Source organism: Dermacentor albipictus, chromosome 1 (assembly GCF_038994185.2).
Source record: "Dermacentor albipictus isolate Rhodes 1998 colony chromosome 1, USDA_Dalb.pri_finalv2, whole genome shotgun sequence".
NCBI lineage: Eukaryota > Metazoa > Arthropoda > Arachnida > Ixodida > Ixodidae > Dermacentor > Dermacentor albipictus.
The window spans coordinates 137,433,301-137,458,225 of record NC_091821.1 but is presented as its reverse complement, the minus strand read 5'-3'; the positions used below and the strand labels follow the sequence as shown (position 1 = coordinate 137,458,225).

The 24,925-nt window shown below is 46.7% G+C and overlaps 1 protein-coding gene across 1 annotated transcript in view; it reads right to left on the bottom strand.

The window, feature by feature from the left end:
* Positions 1-4,549: 4,549 nt before the first annotated feature.
* Positions 4,550-24,925, bottom strand: part of LOC135911788 (adult-specific cuticular protein ACP-20-like) — a 32,283-nt gene continuing 11,907 nt past the window's right edge. The window contains exon 3 of the mRNA XM_065444125.2: positions 4,550-5,341. Coding sequence (XP_065300197.1) covers positions 4,550-5,332 — 783 coding nt within the window. The 5' untranslated portion in view covers positions 5,333-5,341. The remainder of the gene's footprint in view (positions 5,342-24,925) is intronic.

The window sequence follows — 24,925 nt, the reverse complement described above, 5'->3', positions numbered from 1 at the left end:
TGATGCCATAGAGGATTAAGGTCGCGACCGGTGGTTCTGGACGATCGGAATCTGCAATTTCTAATAGTCTTCTCTTTTCAAGGAAGTACTGTAGCAAACTGCCAGATTAGTGTTTATAGAAGGCCTTGTCCCGGTGCTCTACAGGGTCGGTTTCAAATGCCTTCGTGAAACTTAGGCACCTTGCATTCCAAGGATCGTGTGCGTGGTCAACTGTAACCGGACCGCTTCCCTGCATTCCTTTCTAAGTACAATCGCAACTTTTCCACGCGATCTTTGTCATTCTTTGATGCACTATTTTCTCAAGCATACTCATAAAGCCTTATCCAAGATATGGCCGAGGTCGACTCTCCATCAATAAAGATATACGCCAGTAAAGCAACAGTAATGCGTAATCGAACTAAATCTGAACAAGCGAAAAATGGTTAAAGAAACAGAAAACGGTCGCTTTCAATGACTCGGAGTAAAAAGGTGTTCAAACGTTGTTTTCTACCAGTCTCTGCTCTGCGTATCTTTGACCCTTATACAGTCAACGCAGCATATATCATATCCATAAGAAAAGATACGAGCTATGAAATTTCTGGAAAGTAAAGGTCAGTGTCAGGCCAGCGTTCGATTCATTACGCGATGATCATTGCCACGTTGCTGACATGTGGGACGAAATAGAAAAAAATTATGGGGTTTAACGTGGCAAAACCACTTTCTGATTATGAGGCACGCCGTAGTGGAGGGCTCCGGAATGGGACGAACTGCTGCTACTGCGGACGAGAAAGAGAAAAAAACTTTATTGCTCAGTTAATCGGAGTTATGGCAGGTCTGGTTGGGGCCCTCAGTCCAGGGCTCCACTGGCTCTTGCGGCTCGCTGAGCTTGGTTCAGGAGGGCCAACTGGCTCCCCTGATCCTCGCTTGCGAGTAGTGCCTCCCACTGCCGTACGAAGTCTGTGACGCTTAGAAAAGGTGAATTGACGTTGCTTGGCCGGGCCGTACATTCCCACGTTATGTGGGCCAGCGTTGGTTTCACGCCGCACCACGGGCAGGTGTCGGTGTAATATGTCGGGTGCTGCTTGTGTAAGAGGTTTAGGTGCAGGTATGAATTGGTTTGTATGCGACGCCAGTCTTGGGCTTGTCTTCTATTTAGTGTGCAGAGCGGAGGGCCGTAGGTCCGTCTCTCCCTTCTCTGATTCTCTAATATGTCGCGCACTGCGGACAGTGGTTCCTCTAGGGTTCTGGCCGCTGCTCGGTCGTTGCTTCCTCGAGCTATGCGGTCTGCCCTTTCGTTCCCGTCGAGTCCGTTGTGCGCGGGGCACCATGTAATGCCGTGGTCCAGGTCCAGTCGTGAGCCGAGTATTCTTTGGGCGCTGCGCGGTAGCATTCCCCGCATAAAGAGTCGACACGCTGCCTGCGAGTCTGTAAGCACATGAGCCGACTGACCCTTAAAGTCGGCGTCTCGTATCGCCAGCGCTATTGCCGCTGCCACTGCGGACGAAGACGAGGCCGCGGGCTCAATTCTCAGCGGCGGCGGCCACACTCCAGTGGGGATAACATGCTAGAGCGCCCGTGCACCAATTTTTTTTAAATAGAGCTAGTTGATAATTCGAAACTTCGAATACGAATGAACTATTACACATTAACTATTTATAGTCGTACTTGAAAATAAACAATGTGGTGTTTTATATTCGCACATTCCAAACTGTCCAAGTATTTCGCAATAACCGTCTGTTAACGTCTTGTTACTGTTATCCGTCTGCAAATAAAAGTATCGCAAATTATCAGAAGTGAAATGAGGAAACAAGTTTCCGGAGAAATGCGGAAACAGAAGGGATTATGAAAGTGTTGTTTTTGATTTCGCGGCAAGAGCCTACATGACAACTCGTTAGCTTGTTGTCTGTCATTTAGTGCCTTGGCAGTCTAGTCACGTAGCATTCTAATCCTTTACGCTCTGGAAACCGACCCTTTTAGTTGTTTTTATGGCTGACAAGTCCTTAAGCAGCTTTTTGTTTCCACAACATCTGATAGTTTTTCGGCAACCACTTCTTTAGCGTTCTTGTAGAGCTACATTGCATACGTCAGATCTTAATTCCTGAGAAACTTGTTTGCAACCAGGTTCTAATAATGTTGATAGACCCTTCGCGCAGCTTTTGATGACAATTAGTGATCTCATGTTTAAAATAGACATTTTTTGTCATAGATAGGTAGCTGCCTTACTTGGACAATCCAGCACAGGCGCGGTACCTAATTATAGAAAAATACTAATTCTTCCTGTGTGTACGTATATGTGTCTGCGTTTGACTATTCGATATTCCGTTCGATATTTGATATTTAGTATTCGTATTCTATTCGTATTCGGAAACCTTAGTATTCGCCCACTTCTTGGTTAAATGCCGGTATTAATCAACCCCTTAAGGGGGGGGGGGGAATTAATTGGACACACTTTAGTAGCAAAAAGCAGTGCAGCTGTCACTGCGCTCGTATTTGACGTCGGCATATATTTCTCTAGCGAGCCATCCCACAGTAACGGTGTCGGAACACTCTTTATTTAACCGAAAAGGTGATTTGTCTCCCTTCGATAGACAAGGTGCTTGAATTTCATGAAAAGGGTGTGCGCCTTTATGAAATCCTCATCGCGAGCAGTACGAAACAACTGCCAAGGTAGGCACCCCGGTTTGGAAAAAGCACAACCTTGACCGTGATTGCCCTCGCTCATTGTTGGAAAGCACATTGACCGGATCTGTTATAGTATAAGGATTATGCCCAGAACTTTCATCAGCATTTGGATTGCATGTTCTCCTACAAAAGGTCGACGCTGATGAGAAATTATTCGAACACATATTAATCACTCTTGACATTAGAAGATTGTTGTTGTTGTTGTTGTTGTCCTGAGTGGCCGTGGCACATACCCACAGTGGGGGATTGGCCAAGAATCGGGCGGTCTAATTAGATGACTAAAATAATAATGATAACAAGGGAGTTAACAATTTGGGATTGTGAGTTTAAAAGTAAACGTTTTGTGTTTGGAGATGATACGTTGGAAAATTCGCGCCCGACGGTTTGCTTGTATTTCTTTTTTCCTCTATGTACATTTGTCTTTCCGTATCTCTCACTCTCTCTCTTTCTTCTCTGCGTGTTGATTAGCGTGCCTGGGCGCAACGTGCACACAAAGTGTTAAAACTCACTAAGCCGACTCTTTAACCACCATGTGATCAAAAAGGGCAGCTCATTACCACTACGAATTCGCATTACAATTGTCTACGTCCTCTAGTACTGATCACATAGCTTTGGAATACGGAAACTCATTCGATTGTAACAAGTCCGCTTAGGAGAATAAAATAGTTCCATATCTCTCAAAGTACTCTCATATCTCTTTCAATTCCTTAGCCAGGTAAGACGCTCAGATTTTATTTGCTGAAGAGAAGTCTCAAGTCGCCAGCGCCAAGAAGATGAAGACGACGGAGACCTCGTAACCGCGAAACTCTTGAAAGACTCAATAAAAGCTTTCACTTACTCACTCACTCGCTGTATAATATATTTTTCTTTGCAGCTACACTAATTTAACCCAGCAGAAAAATGGAAGTCAGTCTCCATCTAGCCAGAAAAACGATCTGGAAACTAAGGTGTTGTGGCTGATGCGGTTCAACGCCCCGAAGCGATACAAAGGCCATTAGAGACACCGTATGTATAGCGGAAGCCTTTGGAGTCATTATGATCTGATGATTTGATTCATGGGGTTTAACGTGTTCAAGCAAACCTGGGACTATGAGAGACGCCGTAGTGAAGGCCTCCGGAATTTTTTTTACCAGCTGGGATTCTTTAACGTGCACGCACTGCTCGTTACAACAGCGTGTTTGAATTCCATCCCCATTGAAATAGGCAGCGCTTTAGCAGGCAACTTCAGTCGCAAGGTTCTGGCCAAAAGCAAAATGCGGTCGCCAATGTGCCACCGCGGCAGGTGAATCAAGTATAATTGAGACTACGATAAAAAAAATACATTCTGGGGTTTGCAAGCCAAAAACATGATATGATTACGAGGCACATCGTATCGGGAAACTCCGGATTAATTTTGACCACCTGTGGTTGGTTGTTTAGCGTGCAGCCAATGCACGGTACACGGGCGTTTTTTCATTTAACCGCCATCGAAATGCGGCCTCAGTGGCCGGGATTTCATCCGGCGATCTCGGGCTCAGCAGCGCAACGCCAAAGCCACTAAGCCACCACGGTGGGTGCGACTATGTAGCAGACCCGCATTTGAGTAGTGCAAAACAAAAGATTATAGCATGCTTTACATCGCGTGGCCACTTCGATTTCTAGAACACTCGCGCTAGAACATGCGAGTGTCCTGCTGCTGCTAGGCATTGTAATCCGGCGCCTATGAACACTTTCTAAGAAAGTTTAATTAGTAACTCTGTACATTGCAACAACAAAACTTCGCTATTCCAACTGCTACGAATCACTCGAAGTTATTCGACACTACCGGCGGAAGACTCAGCAACAGTCCGGCTTTCCCCAACGCACCAACGTCGGTCCAGATCACTTGAACTTGCGCTTTCCACACTCATTAGGACTTCAGATGCTTGGCCTTGACCACCACTCCATTACCGACGCCGCCGAGTCCGCCGCCGAGCCCACCCCCCAGTCCGCCTCCATAACCCAGTCCCCCCGCACCGTATCCGAGGCCTCCGAGGCCTGCGCCTCCGAGACCGACGCCACCGAGACCGATGCCTCCGAGGCCGCCACCCCCAAAGCCTGAGCCCGCTAGGCCCACGCCTCCAAGGCCCCCGAGGCCACCAAATCCGCCGACGAACGCTGGTCCGCCGAACCCGCCTAGCACGACCGGTGCAGCAGCCACAGCTGGGGTGGCTGCGATGGCCGGCGCAGCAACGGCGTGCGTGACGTGCACCACAGGTCTGATGGCGTGGTGGACGGTGGCCACCGGATGGCGTACGTAGCTCACCACTGGCTTGGTGACGTACTTAAGGTGTATTACGGGCTGCTTCAGGAAAGATACAGTAGCGACGGGTGTCGCCACTGGCGCTGGAATGGACACGGTCTGGCTTACGGCAACGGGGGCGCCCACGGACACCGGACCTGTGGATACTGCAGGGCCTGCTAAGCCGCCCACGCCACCACCCAGTGCGGCGCTAAGGACTCCCGCAAGGCCGACTCCGAGACCTCCTCCGAGACCATCACCGAGGCCGCCGCCGGCACCGCCAAGGCCAGGACCCAGACCACCACCACCTCCATTGAGCCCTGGGCCGCCAGGCCCTGCTGCAGCCGGTCCCAGGCCACCGGCACCACCACCTAAGTTACCGGCGTAGGCGCTGGCGACCAGGAAGGCCATTAAAACCACCTGCACCAGAATCGAACATTAGTGGTAAATGGCGAATAATCATCCAGGATTCTCATGTGTGCTCTTTAGCAGGGGAAAAAAAAAGGAATTTGTGTGCCTGAAAGTTAGTCTTCTCAAAAGGTATGTCTTAAAAAGGCAGCCAATCAGGCACAAAATATTCTGCAGATCCTGCACTGTTCTATCTAATTTGGATCTGCTCGTTCTTTTTTCGACACATGACTTCGTCGATATCAGCGAGGCGGCAAAGCTGCTTTTCAGCCCTATCACAACAATGTCACATACACCCACACACACACAGACACACCGAGATTTTAAATATTACCATGTTGGTGAGTAATCACTTAGCGTACTAGAAAAATGTCCATAGTATTATAGCATGTGTATCGTTGAACATACAAATTGCTCACACATTGCTGCTTATGTGCCCGCCACGTTACCTTCGAGGGTAATTTCGGAAAATGAGTTGTTTTACATGACCGCAGCTTCCTGTTGTTTTGCGAAAAAAAAAAGAGATAATTAATGGGTTATGGAGACAACATCGCAGTCCTGAAGGCGGCAAAAAAAAAGGGTCAGCTCCTGTTTTACTGCCTTCGGACGCCGACTTCGTTATGGGGTTGGTAGTAGCCCTGAAAAGAAGTGTAAGTACTATACGAGATCGTATAGACGACAAAGCAGCATGTTCGCGTTGTCTGCTTACGAGTGCATTCATGGCTGGTGACTCCTTGTAGCCACAGCTGTCGACTGACTCGTGCTCCCGCGCTTGTCGGCTACATATTTATACTGTCGCCTGGTGAGGAGAAATTCTCTCGCCTGCACCCAAGTCCCGAGCCACATCTGACGACAGTTCCACGGTAGTATTTTTTTTTTTTTAATTTCTTGCTTCGAATAGTTTCGACAGGGGCAGCGCAGAGGTTCCGATAGCGTCCGGAGACAAGTGTTTTACGTGTTTTGAATAACAGTCGCCGTGGCCCGGGCTAGTTCCTGCAAAGTGAAACGCTTTGTGCGCCGCTCGAAGCCTATAGTGGCCGACTCTTGCCCAGCGGCACTGACGGTGTCGATATCCGATGACTTCGGCGTGGCTCCCCGGCTTCTATACAGCTATAAACTCTGCCGGGCTGGAGAAACAAGAGAGGGTGAATTACACGAAGGCGGGAGAGAGGAGCACACGGAACGAGGAAGGTCCACTGGCTGCGCTCCTCTTCGAGACGTCCCGGCACTTCTCCGCGTGGGCATGCGATTTCATCGGCGCTCAGGGAAGCGCTGGGAGGCCGCCGCAGGCGCGAAGCCTCAAGCTGTGGCAGTGGCACGAGCTCGGCTGGGTACAAGGCACTTGCCACGTCGTTTCTTCGATGTTAGCCGACAAATCTGGCGCCTGGCGGAAGGTGCCCGCACTCAAACGAGCGCCGGTGTTACAAATATAAAACCTCCTGTTACCCTGGATGGTGTTGAACAGTGCACCGAGTGCATCCGCCATGCACTGCAGTGGTTCGTATTGATAAGATTAGAGAGTGAACGCGTCCTCCCTGTCTGCTCTTGAATATCAGTACTGCGAGTGTTTTAAATGCGCAGTGGATAAAAGAAATACGAGACAGAATGCAGGGCCCCAAATACGCCAGAACGTGGGAAAAGAAAGAGTCGCAGCGTTGGGGGACTGAGATTGTGTTTCGTGGTATCAAGCCCTTGACGTCTGTCTGTCTCTGTTTGCTTTTATGCCCGGAACGTAGATGAAACGGGACAAGAACCACGCTAAGTACTATCACGGAAATTCCGAAGCGGTCGCCTTCCTGGGACGATTGTTCCGTCGCCATATAATCGGCCCTTTTCCGTTTCGTGTGTTACTTATGCGTCCAAAGGTCTAGGTAGACTGCTCTCACGGGTGTTCGCTTCGGTACTCAGCGAACACAGATGGCGCGGGCTGATAGACAAACACGAAACTTTTACTTCCGCATCCTGCGTCGTTTGACGGTCTGTGTCTCAAAACCGCGTTGAATTCGCATATAATTGAGGCCCCAGTACTAATACAATTATTTAGTCTTAGACCAAGCGAAGAAAAGGAATGTTGTCCGTTTTGTGAAAGCCATTGCGCTACCCGCCGTGGTGGTGCAGTGGTTTTGGCGTTGCGCTGCTAAGCCAGAGGGCGCGGTTTCAAATCCCGGCCAAGGTAAATATACCTGGTAGCGAAGCTTCCATAGGAGCCCATACGTTCAAAACATGGCGGTCCATCGGCGGTTCATGGGGCTTAGCGCCATCTGTATGCGGTGGGAACACTTCCGGCGGAAGAAAAAATAATGTGACGCTATGTCCGTTAAAAGCAGAAGTGACGTCATTTTGTTTTCGAAGGCGCGAAATTTGTTTTGTTGTCCTTCCTTTGGAGCTATATATTCAAATTCCCCGCCATTCAACTTGATGGGCGTTTCGAGCTGTCAGCGTGGAAAGCGATGCAGGAAAAGGCCAGCCGTACGGTTGTCGAAATCACATCCCTGCACAGAACATACTTTCTTTGGAGGCCGACGAAAGCTTTAGGTGTAGAGTGGTGATCCTATTGTCGGATGCCAAGCCCGTCGGCCAGCGCAGTCGCACGAAAACAACTACACAATTATCTGGCAGTCGTAACCCACTCCTTTTGACTGAACAGATTAAGAAGCGATGAAGCTACCCGCGTCACCAAATTCAGACAAACTTCGACAAGCAAGAAAGCACAAGCCGTGAGGGGGGCGCATTTCAACAGGCGAACTTTACGAGTGCGCCTTTCTGCCCATTTCAAGACGTGCATTGCATTGCGAGTGATAGTGGCGTCAACGCCCCCTGTAGCGATGGGCGCTGAAAGGGAATGCATTTATTAATAATAATAAAATTAAACTTGTATTTTCTTAACATGTCACGAATATATAAAATTGACTAGGAATTTTATTTTCGTTGAATGGATCTAACTGTGTCTCGTTTTAATTAAAAAACACGTTTTTCTTTCCCAATGTTTGTTCCCTCCAAACATAGTCGCGCTTCAATCGCTGCTCCCATAACCCCCCATGCGGATGTCGGTGACAATCTGTACTGAACCGCTTTTCGCCCGAAGCTTCACGACCTATTTAAATCGACCTTGGTCCCGGCCACGGCGGCCGCGTTTTGATGGGGGGCGAAATGCAAAAACGCTGTTCTAGCGTGAATTGCGTGCACGTTAAAGAACCCCAGGTGATTCAAATTAATCCGAGCTCTCTCACTATAGCGCGTTTCATAATGAAATTGTGGTTTTATCACGTAAAATACCAGGATTAGATTCAATTATGATCATCGACAATGCATCCTTCCTGGTAGGATATACCATGTATGCCCACCGCCCAATTAATGAGGTTCAAGATTCATGCGCAGTCATAAATTATTCCACCTATTTATATGCAGGCGTCACTAACCCATAACGATAATTACTGTTATTTTAACTAGTAATTTCTTTCATAATTTCTCTTAAATACTTATAGAGGGAGCAGTGTAATCTTATAGAAGTAAAGAAATATTGCGGAGATAAATCTCGCCCATTAATATTGAAATGCGAGCTGACTAATCTGCATATGCTGTGAAATTTCGGTCCGTCATTGTTCCAAATAATATCACAGCAATTGTGCGTGACTGGAACACTTATCACCGTTTTGCGGGCCGCTTGTTGGCAAGTCTCGTTTCCTTGCTGATAATGTAGGGATTAGCAACAGAATGCGATTTTTCACTTCAAGTGCTAATCCTCTCTTTGCGGGAAGCCCAATAGATCGGTATCGTTTACCACCACGTACTACCGAAACACTCTCTGCATACTTACACGACTGAGCTAGCAGCAAATGAAAGATAAAGAGATGGGCTACTGGCACACGGCCTCGCTCTGCTAGACTGTAAAGCAGCGAGAAGAATTTTCTGGATTACCTGTCCCACTTACATACCACATGCCGCTGATGTTTACATCTCCGAAATAAATTTTTGCATCTTCGCAAATAAACAACGAGCGAAAGCCGACGGAAAACGAAGCTTATCAGCATATACTCGTAGTTTACCAACTTTCTCAATGTTTATGCATACTCTTAACTAGAGTACTCCTGTCTTAGGAGAACGACATCCAGTCCCTATAGTCTCATTGTGCACATGTATGACCCCGAATTTATTTTTTGCATCGAAAGTATCAGACATTGACTCCTTCAAGCTTGTCGTTATCTCAACAACATTGTTCAGGACAACTGAATAAGCAACTGTTGCAATGCTGACATACACGCCTATCACGAAAACTTCAATTTATGAGGACGTTCTCAGGAGGAAGGGATGGGAGGTATCTGGCATTGCATGGTGGGGGATGTACAGCGCTATCAGGACAGGCGACGCGACAATCGAAACAAATGACAGTTCGATCGGTGTTCGACAGTTGTTTCCTTGCGTGCCTCGTTTGAAGTGCACTGTACACAATCTAATATGGGGATTGCAAAGATGTCTCGCTTGTAACACGTTTGCACAGTTTCACATCACATTAGGTCAAAAAACACTTAGTGATGAATTAAATAGCAGCTACTGTTCATTTATTAGTTCTGTAAGCGATTGTACAAACTTCATCTGCAGATGCCAACAAATAGCGGATTAATTAGTGGAGGTTTTATTTCCACGTCAGCTTTCATTCTACAGCGAACAGCAGTTGAGAGCCAGGAAATGAGCTGATCATCTTTCCTTCTTTTGTTCTTTCATCACGATTTGGTTCAGGCACCAGCACTGCTTAGAATTTATTAAAAAATAAAGAAAAAAAACATCCGAGCAAATATACCTGTGGTCGAACCAACGATCTTGGGAATTCCAGGCCTGCATGATAACCACAACATAAAAACACGTTTCGCAGTCGTGGAGCTAAGGGGGTCACTGGAGTCAGGTTTTAAAGTGAAGCTGTTAAGGGGGCTTGCGCATCGGCTTTTGTGTGGCGAAGGTGGCCAGGCGACGTTGTGATCAATGTAAACGCAATGCAACGGGCATCAGAGCCCTCAATTTGCTTTGAAACGTAATAATCAATGATTGTAAAAAAAAAGTTACTAGTTACAACACATACTTTGCGCGTTTTTCTAACGAATAATCCGCATTCTAGCGTCGCGTTGTACCGACTCCCCGTTGGAGGTCGGCTAGGAGCTCGTACGGCTGCGGAAGTGAAAGCGCTGACTTCATGGGAGAGCCGTCACTAAGAAGGGTGAGACAACCCGACCGCTTACATACATTCATTGTCTTTGCTGTATCAGATTGGCATGCATCTGTGAAGGATTTTTAAAGCGAATTGATTTGTTTGGCTCTTTCACTTGTTTTCGTGGATGGTCGCTGTTCGTCGTGGCGCTGCAACACCGCCTGAATCGGGGGCCCTCACTAAAAACAGCCATCCATGACCGCACTCGAACGCAGCTGCCGTGGGCCGGCAAACAGAGCCTTGGTACACAGTATCCGAAGGGTATGAAACGTCGCCCATACCGCTTCGCGGTCTTTGATGTATCAGTCGCTCAGATTGACATACATCTGTGAAGGATTTTTATTGTGTGCCAAAAACTCAACCTCACTGGGGAAATATGCGACAACTGAAAATCCCACAGAACATAACCTAATGCAGCGTAGAAAAGTGACGGCAACACGTGCCTAATTGACTTGAATTCCTATTTAGTATAGACAGTTTAGTTTCATTATCCTATTGTAGAAGGTGTAAATCTGTACGTTGGGGCATGTAGCCGTGACGAAAACTTTTGTTTACCTATGCCGCTGTAAGTACCAACCTTAAGAATAATTTTGCTTAAATAGACTTCAGCAGAACCAGCTTTAAAAACCTGATGTACAAGGACATTTCCCATGGGGTTCCAATCATTCAATGACGTATTCTAATGGCGTCTCATCTTTGCTATCGACTTGCAAATTGGTTTCTTTGCACTTATCGGGTGACGTTGCAGACAACTGCTTATGCGACGTAAGAGCACATGATGTGAGCAGTCATCTAAAAGTGCTTGATTGCGTACTTCAAGCCCTATTGTACATTGGAAGTGTACATAGTAATTATATAATAATAATAACATAACAGACTGGGTGGGCAGTCGCGTATTGCCCGCTCCTGGAACAGGCGACGGCACTCCCTCAAACGCATCTTTCTCCAGATGACGACAGGTGGCGACACAAGTTTAGCAATGCGCCGTCGCGGCAGCAGCTCGCATCCCCATAAGTGCAGTCAAATTCGTACTTAAAAAAATGCACAATTAACGGTGCCAAGTGTTGTACTAAACGACGTAGAATCAAAAATGCGATCTTTCTGCGGAATTTGAGCAATAACCGTGCAGCAGTGAGCGCAAAATAGTTTTTCAAACAGGCACAGCGACATATGCAGGACCCTTATAGTTAATTCCATACGCGTTAAGGGCTACTTGTGATGCGCCACAGATGCACGTCCTCGCACTCCTCGAAGGAACACGCCGCAGTATGAATGCATGGTTCATTAATTTCTCCGCACCAGTAGCCGAAGAATTAAAATCGGTCAAGGGAAGCAGGCTGCCAGGATATACCACAGTGATCACCAACAAACTCGAAGCGATCAATGGAACACTAGAATTTTGCAGCTAGAGCCTTCCTTACACCAGTAATCAGCAAGCAGATTTCACTATTCATTGTCAGCTTTACCGTTCAGGAATGTAACTCGACCCTATGCACTTCTGCAGTACTCACTGAGTCACGTCTCAATTTAATGCGGATGGTGAATCATTGCACAATCATTTAGAGACATAGTCATCGGCTGGTAACATATTACGCCTAGATTTGCCCTCTATGAGGAAAATTTTCAGTTATTCAAGCTTTATAATACTAAATTCGACGATATGACTTGAAGTACTTTCTTTCTTTTTTTTTCGTTTTTGCCCTTTTCATTTCACGTGAACAAGAAGAAGTCGCTCAGAGTACTCAACGCAAAGTACGAGTGTTTTCTATAAATGTGTCTCACTACGGGGCATTGTTGTAAAAGTGCAAGATGCTAAGCAGGAAGTAATTTCCTCACATTTAATTGTCGCTACGCATTCAAATGAACGTAGTTTAATATCTCAGCACTATCGCTCAAACACTTCGCTAATGACCCATCGTGTGACGCCACCATCACATGGAGTGACAATGTCCCGCTCAATGCTCGTACCAAGCAACATGTGAGCAAATTAGACGCAGTGCAAGGGACTGCAGTAAAAGTTGCTTTTAATAAATCTAATCTTGCATTACATTTATTAAAAGTAACTTTTACTGCAGTCCCTTGCACTGCGTCTAATTTGCTCACATGTTGCATACTCACCAGCCGATATATAATTCATAAGAGTGTATCGTAACGCTACAGAACCTCACCAAGCTGGCATGGTCAAAGATACATAACACTGAAATACAAGCATTACAGAAACATGTGTTTCTGTAATGATGACGCCTGGAAGTAAACCCCAATGCGGCCCACAATTTATTTCTCTCTCTACTTTCACAGCATCCCTGCGGCCTATGCTACGTGGGGGAATGATATGGTTTGGAAATAATCGCACATTCGGAACAACTTGCGCATTGAGAAGGAGAGCGTCTGCCGCAGGGTATATCCAAGGTAGCCTTCTTACGCGTCGCATACTTGGCGCACCTGCTTGTTTTCATTTTATTTTGCAAGCGGGTTTATTTACGTCAGCATTTTATTCTCCTTCTTGCGTGACCGATGTTGTATGGCGCGATCTTCCGCCTCTATACGGATGAATGGCGCGAAGACCACACTAGTTTTTATATTTAACGTGTCTCATCATCTGCCATGAACGTTACTCTTACGATTTAGCTCTTTTGTTTTAATAATCGGGCTTTTGTGAAGCAACCTAGGTGTTATACTTCAAGCGAGCCTTGAAAACGCGTGCGTAGCATCGTACCTTTAAATTAAACACCCGCACGCTTCAGAAGGTAGTCCAGAACACATACGAATCCGAGCTGAAATTCACAAAGTCATTCTGCATGCAAGAAAGATCGATATAGAAAGGATCATTCGCCAGAGAAGTGCGGTGCGCAACGAGATGATAACCAAATTGCCCGACAGGCAAAAAAAAAAAAACAGTTCTTACGTGCAGAAAATTCAGGGGTTATAGTCGTTATACAGGTCGTAAACGGGCCTTCACATGATGTCGTACACGCCGCGGTGGCTTAGCGGCTATGACGTTGCGCTGCTGAGTACGAGGGTGCAGGTTTGATTACTGCGCCACGGCGGCCTCATTTCGATGGCGGTGAAAGGAAAAAAACGCTCGTGGTACCGTATTCTGTGCACGTTAAAGAACCCCAGGTGGTCGAAGTTAATCCGGAGTCCCCCACTACGGCGTCCCTCATAAATATGCACTATGTCGTGCTTGTGGCACGTAAGACCGAAGAATTGTTTTAAAGGCATGTGCCACCTGCTGCTTAGCAGAAAAAAAATGAAAAAACAACTTGTATCCTCGTGGGACTCGAACTCAACCGTTTTCGGTCTAGAGGCAGGTGTTTTAATTATTGTGCACTGCAGTATTAAGAGACGGAATAGTAAGAGGCACAATAGTAGCGTATAATCCAGTTCATGACACACTCTGCGAGGATTTAGATACGCTATGGGACGGAAACCAATACTTCTAGTGTGCACTCTCTGGGTGACGGGCAACCTCATGGATGTTGTTGTTGATGCTCCGTCCTTAAATGATGGCACGCATCCATGTGAGAGATTGGTCACATGGCGAGGATCTCAGTAAGTCTTCGAAATTTGCAAACAAGCTGCAGAAAAAAAATAACGATAATTTTTTACTGCAATTGCAAACTTATATAAGAGCAACGAATAAAAGATATTGTGACAAAAAATATTGCAGCAAAGATGGTGCCCCCAGAAACGCAAGTTACTAGTTTCGTCAATGAACTTGCGTTGTGCAGGCCAGAGAATATCGCTTCTGCGCCGGTACTTCCACAGCGCGTAGTATTATAGGAGCAAGTATGCTCTTATGCAATACAGTATCTGCCTCTGTGCATTGCCGTTTGAGTGACGAAGAAGAAATTGGTGCCCATCGGTGAACGCTCTCCCTTTCTTTGCAGAAAGTCGAGACTGAGATGCTTCTAGGCTATTTATTTTCTCATCAGGCAAGCGCTTGCAGCTCACAGGCACACCCTTTGTTTATTAGCCGGTATTGTGAACACACAAACTCGCGCGTAGAGCAGGACTCTCAATATTAGTGCCCATCTTCACTGCGATACCCGCATAGCATAAGTAACAATAAATCCCCCTTGAAGGTAAACGCTAATTGTCATACATAACAAAACGCTGCCTTGGTAGCAACATGGCTTCTGGATGTTTGCAAGAACTGAAGCCCGCAATATATATTATTTGTGTCACAACCTCTTTAAATTCAGCAAGTTTTACATTGCTCACCCCATGCACTTACTATCCTTGCGTTTCAGGTAATATTTGCATAATCTATTAGGTGCTCGTCGGGGACGCCGCGATAAGAGATAACAGAGATATCGTTTGTCCACTTATGAATAAAGGCTTCTGTCTTGAACATTCATTAGCTCTTTCACCTTGGAATGTCTATCGTTCATTTATTCGCGCCTGCTACGCGAAGTTGTCTTCCTTCACACATCTCGCCGCCGTTTCTCTTTCTGCCTACTAAAAAATCGCCGCTATGGCACTATGGGTTTTCTTAAATAAAACTGCAGACCCTGTTTGATACATGAAAGCTGAGTACTTGCTAACGTGCTTGTTCAGTGTCCTCCTAAAGTCGCCTCTTTGCTGTGTCGGGAAATCAAAAACTGCGTCTGCCGCTACAGTCAAAGTGCATTTGTCTGCTTCTGCAGCAAGTGTTTACTCACCGCAGTGAGAGAGCAGCTCGTTAAGCGTCACACTACACGTTGCCTGTGAAAATAGGACTTGATGAAAATGGAATTTATGTAGGTTATGTGTTCCGGGTAATCGTGTGTGCAACTGATCCGAAATTATTGCACACGGTTTCGTTCTCTTCGGTGCCATGATAGACACATTAGCAACAGACAATACAAAATTCAGCTGATTCCCTCTTTCAAATTAGTTAGTCATAATTCCAATATGGAGCGTGCATTCTGTAAAGCGCTTACCCCTCTGTTGCTCTTTTCACTAATACTATTCTATAAAAATGCACATAATCTTTTAGATTTGTCACAGTCGTCGTAGTTTGCAGGAGGAAGAGCAAAATAAGCCATTTTCTAGGATGGGCCAAGAAGCATTGAGCGGGCGAAAGAGGTTTTAGGGGCCTAAACTTGGATTAAAATACGCCCAGATAATGGTAGGTTGAATAGTATCTGTATCAGAGTTATATGCAAAATTAAATACGTATGTACAAGAACCAAGCTAAGACAAAGCCCAGGGCTCAAAGGTCTGTTTATTTGCGTAGTTCTTAAGCTTGTTTTTTTTTCTTTTATTTTTTTATTGCCACCAGGCTCTGACAATTATATAATCATCTCGCATTATGTTAGTGTATTGCGCTACTGTCGCTCAGGGCTGTGGGGTTGTAGAGGAAAACATTTGACGTAGCAGTTCTTTGGTAACCCGCAAGGTGGAAAGAAGTAATTAATTAAGGGAAACTGAGACACCCACCAATCGTAGCAACTGCTACAAAGGAAACCCATACGGGTTCCTCGAAAAAAAAAAGCCTCGCAGTTGAGGGAAAAACTGTCCTGGTCCGGGAATCGAACCCGGGACCAGCGTCTTTCCGGGGCAGCTGCTCTAGAGCCAACTGCGAGGCTTTTCTGTTTTTCGAGGAACCCGCATGGGTTTCCTTTGTAGCAATTGCTACGATCGGGTTGATGTCTCGTTTTCCCTTAATTGAAGGGAAAACATATTTATTTATTTATTTATTTATTTATTTATTTATTTATTTATTTATTCATTTATTTATTTGCGTCGGTTTCACCGACATGCAGCACTGCCAGATAAACGAAAATTTTCAGATTTTCAGAGGACGAAGGATAGAGTCAGCGGGAGGTTTCCGCGGTCGTGTGGGTCGCGCTATGGGAGTGGTTGATTGATCACGTCTTCGTCGGTGGTGTTGAAGCGTTAAACATGCGTGCCTTTGTTTCATACATACTTCTCTGTACACATACCTCTGCTCACAATGCTTCCGTCACCACTTGCGAAACATCGCTTAGCCTGGAAGTCATCGCTGCAGCCACGTCACATACCATGAGGTCATGTAGACTTGCGTTTTCATTTAAAGGAGTACTGACACAAAAAAAATCCATGTGGTTTTTTCTGCTTTAATAAGTAGTCAATGACCCAGTAATCACGGCACGAGACCTCATTTACTTCAGAGCGCGACAGGTAATTATCTGCAGTCTTTTTTGTAGCGACCAGTTCCAGTTTCGGTTTCAGAGAGCAACGAAACGGTTCACCGGGTGTGTAAACAAAGTGGTCACGTGTTCGCAAAAAGCCATGACGTATGCTCTGCCGCGCAGCCAGCGTGCGGCGCGCCGGTACGCGAGCTTCGTGTTGTTAGTCGTCTGCTACGCCTGCACGTGGTTTGCCATGTCCTCGCCATCATCGTCGTCGTCGTCCTCGTTTTCGTCGTCCAGCGGCGACGATTTCCTGCATGTGGGAGTCGCCGCCGTATTAGACGTGGCCAATCACTTTCAATTTGACCCACTGGAGAGCAGCGACTCGGATATTGCGGCCGGCGACGGCGAGCACTGCAGGAGACACACGGTACGATTCGGCGTCCGATCCGACGTGCGGCGCCGCATGCTCCGGCATGCGGCATACGATGAAGCGGGAGACACACGGTCCGATTTGGTGTCCGATCCGGCGTCCGACGCGCCGGAACGGCAGCCGGAATCGAGGTGTTTTGCCGTGCCGAAGCGCCGGATCGGACGTCCGGCGTGCGACAAACCGGGCAGATTTTCATCGTCCGACGCGTCCGACAACCGCACCGTCGTCTGGCCGCAGCCAATGACAGCGCGGCTGGCATGTGACGTTCCCTCCACGGAGGCGGCGCTGGCTGGCCGGTTTCTCGCAATGTTTTTTTTTTTTCCTTGCCTGCTGCAGTTTGTTTCCGACACGAAATAGTTACCAGTTCAGTAAAATTATCTCGACGTGTGCCTGTTATTCAAAGCAACGCCTAGTACACTAGGACTAAGCTACTGGCGAGATCAGGAGACGCGACGCGAGGGCATTTCGCGGGCAGACAGCACACACCTACCGTCTGAGCGAGGCTGCTCGCTTTGCTTGCACGTTTGCCCTTCGCAACGACTGCGTCGAGTAAACCATTGTATTTAATTACGGGCGACCTAAGTGTCCAGTGTTAATTGTTTTGGCAAACATAAGCGCTCTTCGACGAGCTCGGGTTGGATCGTAAGCGCCGTCGGCCGCGGCGTCTGCCTAGCTAGGCCTACCGGCCCTATCGCTGGCTGTTAGCGGAGTCGTCAGTGGACGACGCGCCGTCGTGAAGTGTTCTGTCACTCGCAGGGGCATAACGTTATTGGCAGTGTTCACGTAAAGCGACGCAGTGTTGTGGAGAGTTGTTTATATTGCGTTTCTCGACGTGGCTCTGAAGTCAAGCTGGAGGGCTGGATCTGGGCGGAGCTTACGCGCCGCTCAATCTTTCGTATGCACGCACCCTGTGTCCCGAATAAGCCGCATGGTAGCCAACGAAAATTCGTGACGTAGCCACATGACGTAGCGTTTTCTTGGCTATTTACAGACCCGGGTGATGTCAATGTCGCGAGGTGCTCTGTTTTACGATTGGCTGCGCGCACGTACTTTAAAATTGATTTTAAATATGTTCTAAGCGATATTCGCCGCTGATATTTTACACACGATGTGTGTGTGACCCACTAAATCGATCTCACAAGTTATCTCGACTTCAAATTTTTGTGTCAGTACTCCTTTAAGAAGAACGTGTGTGCAATTTCTTAAGTTGGAAATAAAATACAATTACGTGCATCATGTCTTTTGAAGCCAAGCTTTCTTTGCGAACTCCACCCAGACTTTACTGGCCGCGGCTGCTGGGTGCTGCTGCTGTCTTTCCGAATAGTTCACACTTAAAAATAAATTTTAAAAAATTGAATTTAGGGCCCCGTGGTGGGCTCGACACCTCAGTCCCTCAATCCCCCCCCTCCCCCCTCCCCCGCACAGCCGCCTAATGTTGTACCCATAAGGGCACAGTCACTTCTTTTTTCATGGTATTTATTAAATTAACGTAAGTACATAAGTGACCATAGGATGGTAAGAACTCGAATTAGCCTACACCTGAGGAGGGAACGGAAGAAACTGGTACATAAGAAGCCGATCAGTGAGTTAGCGGTAAGAGGGAAAAATAGAGGAATTCCAGATCAAGCTACAGAACAGGTATTCGGCTTTAACTCAGGAAGACGACCTTAGTGTTGAAGCAATGAGCGACAATCTTGTGGGCATCATTAAGGAGTGTGCAATAGAAGTCGGTGGTAACTCCGTTAGACAGGATACCAGTAAGCTATCGCAGGAGACAAAAGGTCTGATCAAGAAACGCCAATGTATGAAAGCCTCTAACCCTACAGCTAGAATAGAACTGGGAGAACTTTCGAAGTTAATCAACAAGCGTAAGACAGCTGACATAAGGAAGTATAATATGGATAGAATTGAACATACTCTCAGGAACGGAGGAATCCTAAAAGCAGTGCAGAAGTAACTAGGAATAAGCAAGAATCAGATGTATGCGTTAAGAGACAAAGCCGGCAATATCATTACTAATATGGATGAGATAGTTCAAGTGGCTGAGGAGTTCTATAGAAATTTATATAGTACCAGTGGCACCCACGACGATAATGGAAGAGAGGATAGTCTAGAGGAATTCGAAATTCCACAGGTAACGCCGGAAGAAGTAAAGAAAGCCTTGGGAGCTATGCAAACGGAGAAGGCAGCTGGGGAGGATCAGGTAACAGCAGATTTATTGAAGGCTGGTGGGCCGATTGTTCTAAAGAAACTGGCCACCCTGTATACGCAATGCCTCATGACCTCGAACGTACCGGAATCTTGGAAGAACGCTAACATAATCCTAATCCATAAAAAAGGGGACGCAAAAGACTTGAAAAATTATAAACCGATCAGCTTACTGTCAGTTGCCTACAAACTATTTACTAAGGTAACCGCAAATAGAATCAGGAACACCTTAGACTTCTGTCAAGCAAAGGACCAGACAGGATTCCGTAAAGCCTACTCAACAATAGACCATATTCACACTATCAATCAGGTGATAGAGAAATGTGCGGAATATAACCAACCCTTACATATAGCTTTCATTGATTACGAGAAAGCGTTTGATTCTGTCGAAACCTCAGCAGTCATGGAGGCAATACGGAATCATGGTGTAGACCAGCCGTATGTAAAAATACTTAAAGATATATATAGCGGCTCCACAGCCACCGTAGTCCTCCATAACGAGAGCAACAAAATCCCAATAAAGAAAGGCGTCAGGCAGGGAGATACGATCTCTCCAATGTTATTCACAGCGTGTTTACAGGAGGTATTCAGAGACCTGGATTGGGAAGAATTGGGGATAAAAGTTAATGGAGAATACCTTAGTAACTTGCGATTCGCTGATGATATTGCCTTGCTTAGTAACTCAGGGAACCAATCGCAATGCATGGTCACTGTCCTGGAGAGGCAAAGCAGAAGAGTGGGTCTAAAAATTAATCTGCAGAAAACTAAAGTAATGTTTAACAGTCTCGGAAGAGAACAGCAATTCACAATGGGTAGCTGGGCACTGGAAGTGGTCATCATCATCATCAGCCTGGTCACGCCCACTGCAGGGCAAAGGCCTCTTCCATACTTCGCCAGCAACCCCGGTCATGTACTAATTGTGGCCATGCCGTCCCTGCAAACTTCTTAATCTCATCTGCCCACCTAACTTTCTGCCGCCCCCTGCTACGCTTCCCTTCCCTTGGAATCCAGTCCGTAACCCTTAATGACCTTCGGTTATCTCCCCTCCTCAATACATGTCCTACCCATGCCTATTTCTTTTTCTTCATTTCAACTAAGATGTCATTAACTCGCGTTTGTTCGCTCACCCAATCTGCTCTTTTCTTATCCCTTAACGTCACACCTATCACTCTTCTTTCCATAGCTCGTTGCGTCGTCCTCAATTTGAGTAGAACCCTTTTCGTAAGCCTCCAGATTTCTGCCCCGTAGGTGAGTACTGTTTCCGGGACTCATCTACTTAGGGCAGGTAGTGACGGCGGATCCGGATCATGAGACGGAAGTAATCAGAAGAGTAAGAATGGGCTGGGGTGCGTTTGGCAGGCATTCTCAGATCATGAACAGGAGGTTGCCATTACCCCTCAAGAGAAAAGTGCATAATAGCTGTGTCTTACCAGTACTCACCTACGGCGCAGAAACCTGGAAGCTTACGAAAAGGGTTCTACATAAATTGAGGACGACGCAATGAGCTATGGAAAGAAGATTGATGGGTGTAATGTTAAGGGATAAGAAAAGAGCAGATTGGGTGAGGGAACAAACGCGAGTTAATGACATCTTAGTTAGAATCAAGAAAAAGAAATGGGCATGGGCAGGACATGTAATAGGAGGGAAGATAACCGATGGTCATTAAGGGTTACGGACTAGATTCCAAGGGAAGGGAAGCGTAGCAGGGGGCGGCAGAAGGTTAGGTGGGCGGATGAGATTAAGAAGTTTGCAGGGACGACATGACCACAATTAGTACATGACTGGGGTTGTTGGAGAAGTATGGGAGAGGCCTTTGCCCTGCAGTGGGCGTAACCAGGCTAATGATGATGACATAAGTTTTATACATAACGTCCAAAACAGCCATAGCCGCGTCTACAAGCGCAAAGCAAGCACATCACGGGCAAGTACAATACAGTAGACATTTGTCTCAAGGGGAGGCAAAAGGTCTTCTACATCCAGCGTATACCAAAACCAACCAGCTCTTTGAGATGATCGCCGCGTGTGTCATGTGGCGTAGCACGGGGGCGCGAGAGCACACGCGGGCGCCCCGTCTTCCTTCACGCCAAAGACGCAGGAATGAAATGAACGTATTCATAGTATTTAATTAGCAGCTTCACAGAAGCTTCGCTTCACATAGATTCCAGCATGTGCATTGGTTCTGCACACTTCTTTTGCATAGCCTTTCATTGAAACGATTCAAAAAATTAATTTAGATTCCAACGTGTGCCTTGAATATGCCGCATTCCCCTCTCTCTCTGTCTCTCTCTCTCTCTCTTTTACCTTCTGGATGACCTCCTCGAGCCAAATTGTTTTGTACCCAGCGTATGCGGTGGAGGAACTCGGATTGCGGTTTACTCACGAGGAGGGTTTATCGTACGTTTTTCTTTCTTTCTTTCTTTCTTTCTGAAAGAAACGCCGCTATTAACAAAAGATAAATACCCAAATAAACGAAGCGAAGCCACATATTGTGCAGTTCTTTGTGGGAACGCTTCTGAAAAAGACGCTTGCGATGGAACAGCGCCATCAGTTGCTCAATGACAAAGTTATTTCCTTCTAGTGGTGATTCCTGCAACATATTTTTTTGCTCTCCTCCTCTGTGTGGAAGAGAGTACCACGATATATCTCCGATTGAGGCAGTTTATATTGATTCGTTTTAATTTCTCTTCTCGCACGACAGCAGCATTTCCTAGAACTAACCATCAAATGATTACTAATGGCGATGAAGACTATGGTAAGCCTAGACAAATAAAATAATAAATAACGGCGGATCCGGCACACTGTCAGAAAATATACACCAGACGCCTCATTTCCCGAGAGGAAGCGGTTGTCTGGGCGGTGTTTTTCCACATTCTAAAGAAAGTGCGCGGACCGTAGTAGCAGATGCTCTCAATTCTCGCTGCTTGCGCGGGCGGATTACACCGAAGAAGCCAGAGAGGCCAGAGAGGCCAACGGCCATTTTCACATGTCCGCAGGCTCACATCCTAAATTCTGGGGTCACTGAAGTTCTGTCTGTGGAATTTTCTCCTCGGGAAACACCAACAGTAAAGGAACATATTACTTCATTGTAAGATATCATGCTACCCCAAAATTTCTTCTGTATTTTTTTTCTTTTTCAAGTACTCTTACTGCTGAACGTGTTAACAAGTCCACAAAGTATTTCCTGTAGCTGAGCATGAGGTCTCGGCGGCTGCTGTTGCATTACACAGGAGACCGCTGGATGCAAAAACTCTGGTCTAGCTAGATCAGCTCTATGTATGCTTCCCGAATCTCGTTCTCTCGACTGAGGTATGCTCGATTCGAATTATAGCTTTGGGATGCGAAATGAGCTTATCGGTCAATCAATTAAAAATTGTAATTGGCGTGAGCTAATTTATTCAATAATTGGAGCGCAATTCGAGCGCTCCAGGCAGAAGCAAGGATACTACTGCTGGTGAACTTTTGGAAGCTTATCACATTATAAAAAGAGGCACAGATTGCGTTAGCGACACGTCGATCTGCTTATTTGGTATCGAGACACATCCCTTTCGAATTTTCTTTTTCTTTGCCACGACGAAGGCACACGCATGCGCTATACTCTGTATATCTATTTTTCCTCTTCTTCTGGGGTGACCCATTAAACCAGTTGTGAGTTTAGTGCCCGTGGTGTCCTGTCCTCTTCTTTGTGCGTGTTTCTTTGCGCTACAATGGCTCCAACCATAGACGTTTGCCTAGACTGGTATGCATGAACAGCATGCGAGAGCCTTCTGCGCCAGCAACGTACAGGATTAAGGAACGTTTTGCACAGTGTCAGCGTCCTCTCCCCACTGCGTGGCTTTCGAATGGACAGTATCTGCACGTCTATCTGGTTGTTGCAACTGTATACACTCTTGCAAAACGCTGGAGGCGAGAGCTTCCTGAATTGATCAGCAACCGCCCGCTTACCATAATCATCAATTCAGAGCACGTAGACAGTTTCCGCAGAAGCTAGCTGGACGACCGACAGCTCATTTGTTAGCATCCCAGTTAGGCCATTCTTTTACTGCCTTGCATATTCTGCGCATCATCCTGATGGGATATCGAGTCGGTATAGGTCAGCGTACCTGTTCTCTTCAGCGTGCCTAACGCCGCTGAGATCCTCGGCTTCAGTTTTCCCGCTAGTTTAGAGCTGCAGCTACTTGGCTGGTTGCACCTTTAAACACTGCGTATTTTTGTCATCACTTCCTTCTGTCTAATAGCGATCGCACGAACGCACATGAACGGATGGTAGTCACGGCTGGTTGCTGTCCCTGTGAGAGCAGTTTATCTCGCTTAGCGAAGGTGCAGGCACACACCCACAACCGCCGTGCATCGGCAGGCCCTTCGCATGCGGTAATTTACATGTGCTCTCATATAACAAGGAAAGAGAGTGGAAAGAGTCTTCGATCGTCTCCATTCCAACTCGTATCTCCGCGTCTATTCTCTTTCGCTCATGGCGACCACCCACCGTTCGCGAAGCAAGTGTGATGTTACATTGCGTGCGTTAATTAGAAACCAACCTCTTTCCTACGTCTTAACTGATTATCGAAGTAATATATTTTCACGCGACCTATTGGAAAATTCCCAGTGACTTTCAAATTATTTCAGAGGACCACAGTGTATCAAGGGATGTCAAGCGTCGACTTGACGCGTGGGGTGGGAAACCGGAAGGCAAGGTCTGGGCAAAACTAAAACCCCTGAAACTTCGTAAAGTAGTGCCACTCTCCTCCTCCGCCTTCACTCCTCCTCGTTTCTCCTCTCTTTCACACTCCCTCCTCGACCATGGCGCCGCCTACGATGCTCGAGCGCAGCAGACGGCCTTTCGCAGAGTGAATGCACGCATAGCAAGGCAGTGCTCTTTAGGCGTTCACGTTGGCTTTCCAGCTCCGCGTAGCTTCGTGTACAGCATAGAATTTCTAGTCGGATGCTTATACAAATTCGGTAACGGCAGCCTTTGTTTCATTTTTTGATAACTATTTATTAAAAAATATCTGAAGGAGTGCTAACGCTGTGCGTTGACGACTGCGAATGTATCGCGCGCCCTACAATTAGGTACGCAACATTTGTCAAGGGCGTGTCGCAAGATCTTGTTGCGAATGGTTGTAAATAACACGTTTACCATCGAATGACAACCTCTTGGCTACCAGCAAGCCCTCAGCCTCAAGAATCCGCGCCACCCTGACCATGTGAATTCGCGGCGCGTATCAGCTATGGCGTACAAAGGCTGACGGAGATCACTGCTTTGGAGGTTCGAAATTGTATTACAAGCTACAGTGCCGCCAACGTGCGTGCTTGCCAATCTAAGCGCGCGCAAAGCCTCAGAGGTGGGCGCTGGTGCTATTATGTTTCTCGTGTCTCAACGCCGACAGAAATACCGCGGCCGATCATCGAGTCGGGACTGTGCGTACACAAGAAAATAAAATGAGTTTGTAGCATTCGTGCGCGAAGCGGGAGCGCGATAACAATGCTTGACTCGACCTCAAACAAGACCACTGTGGCCTTCAGTAATTTTTTCAGGTTAATGACTTATCAGGAATAACACTTCATCGTGCGTTGGTTCGTCCGTGTACTAAGTGACGTACTTGTCGCGAACCTAGTTGCACTGAGGTGCATGCATTGACGACGGTTGCACTCCCTTAGAA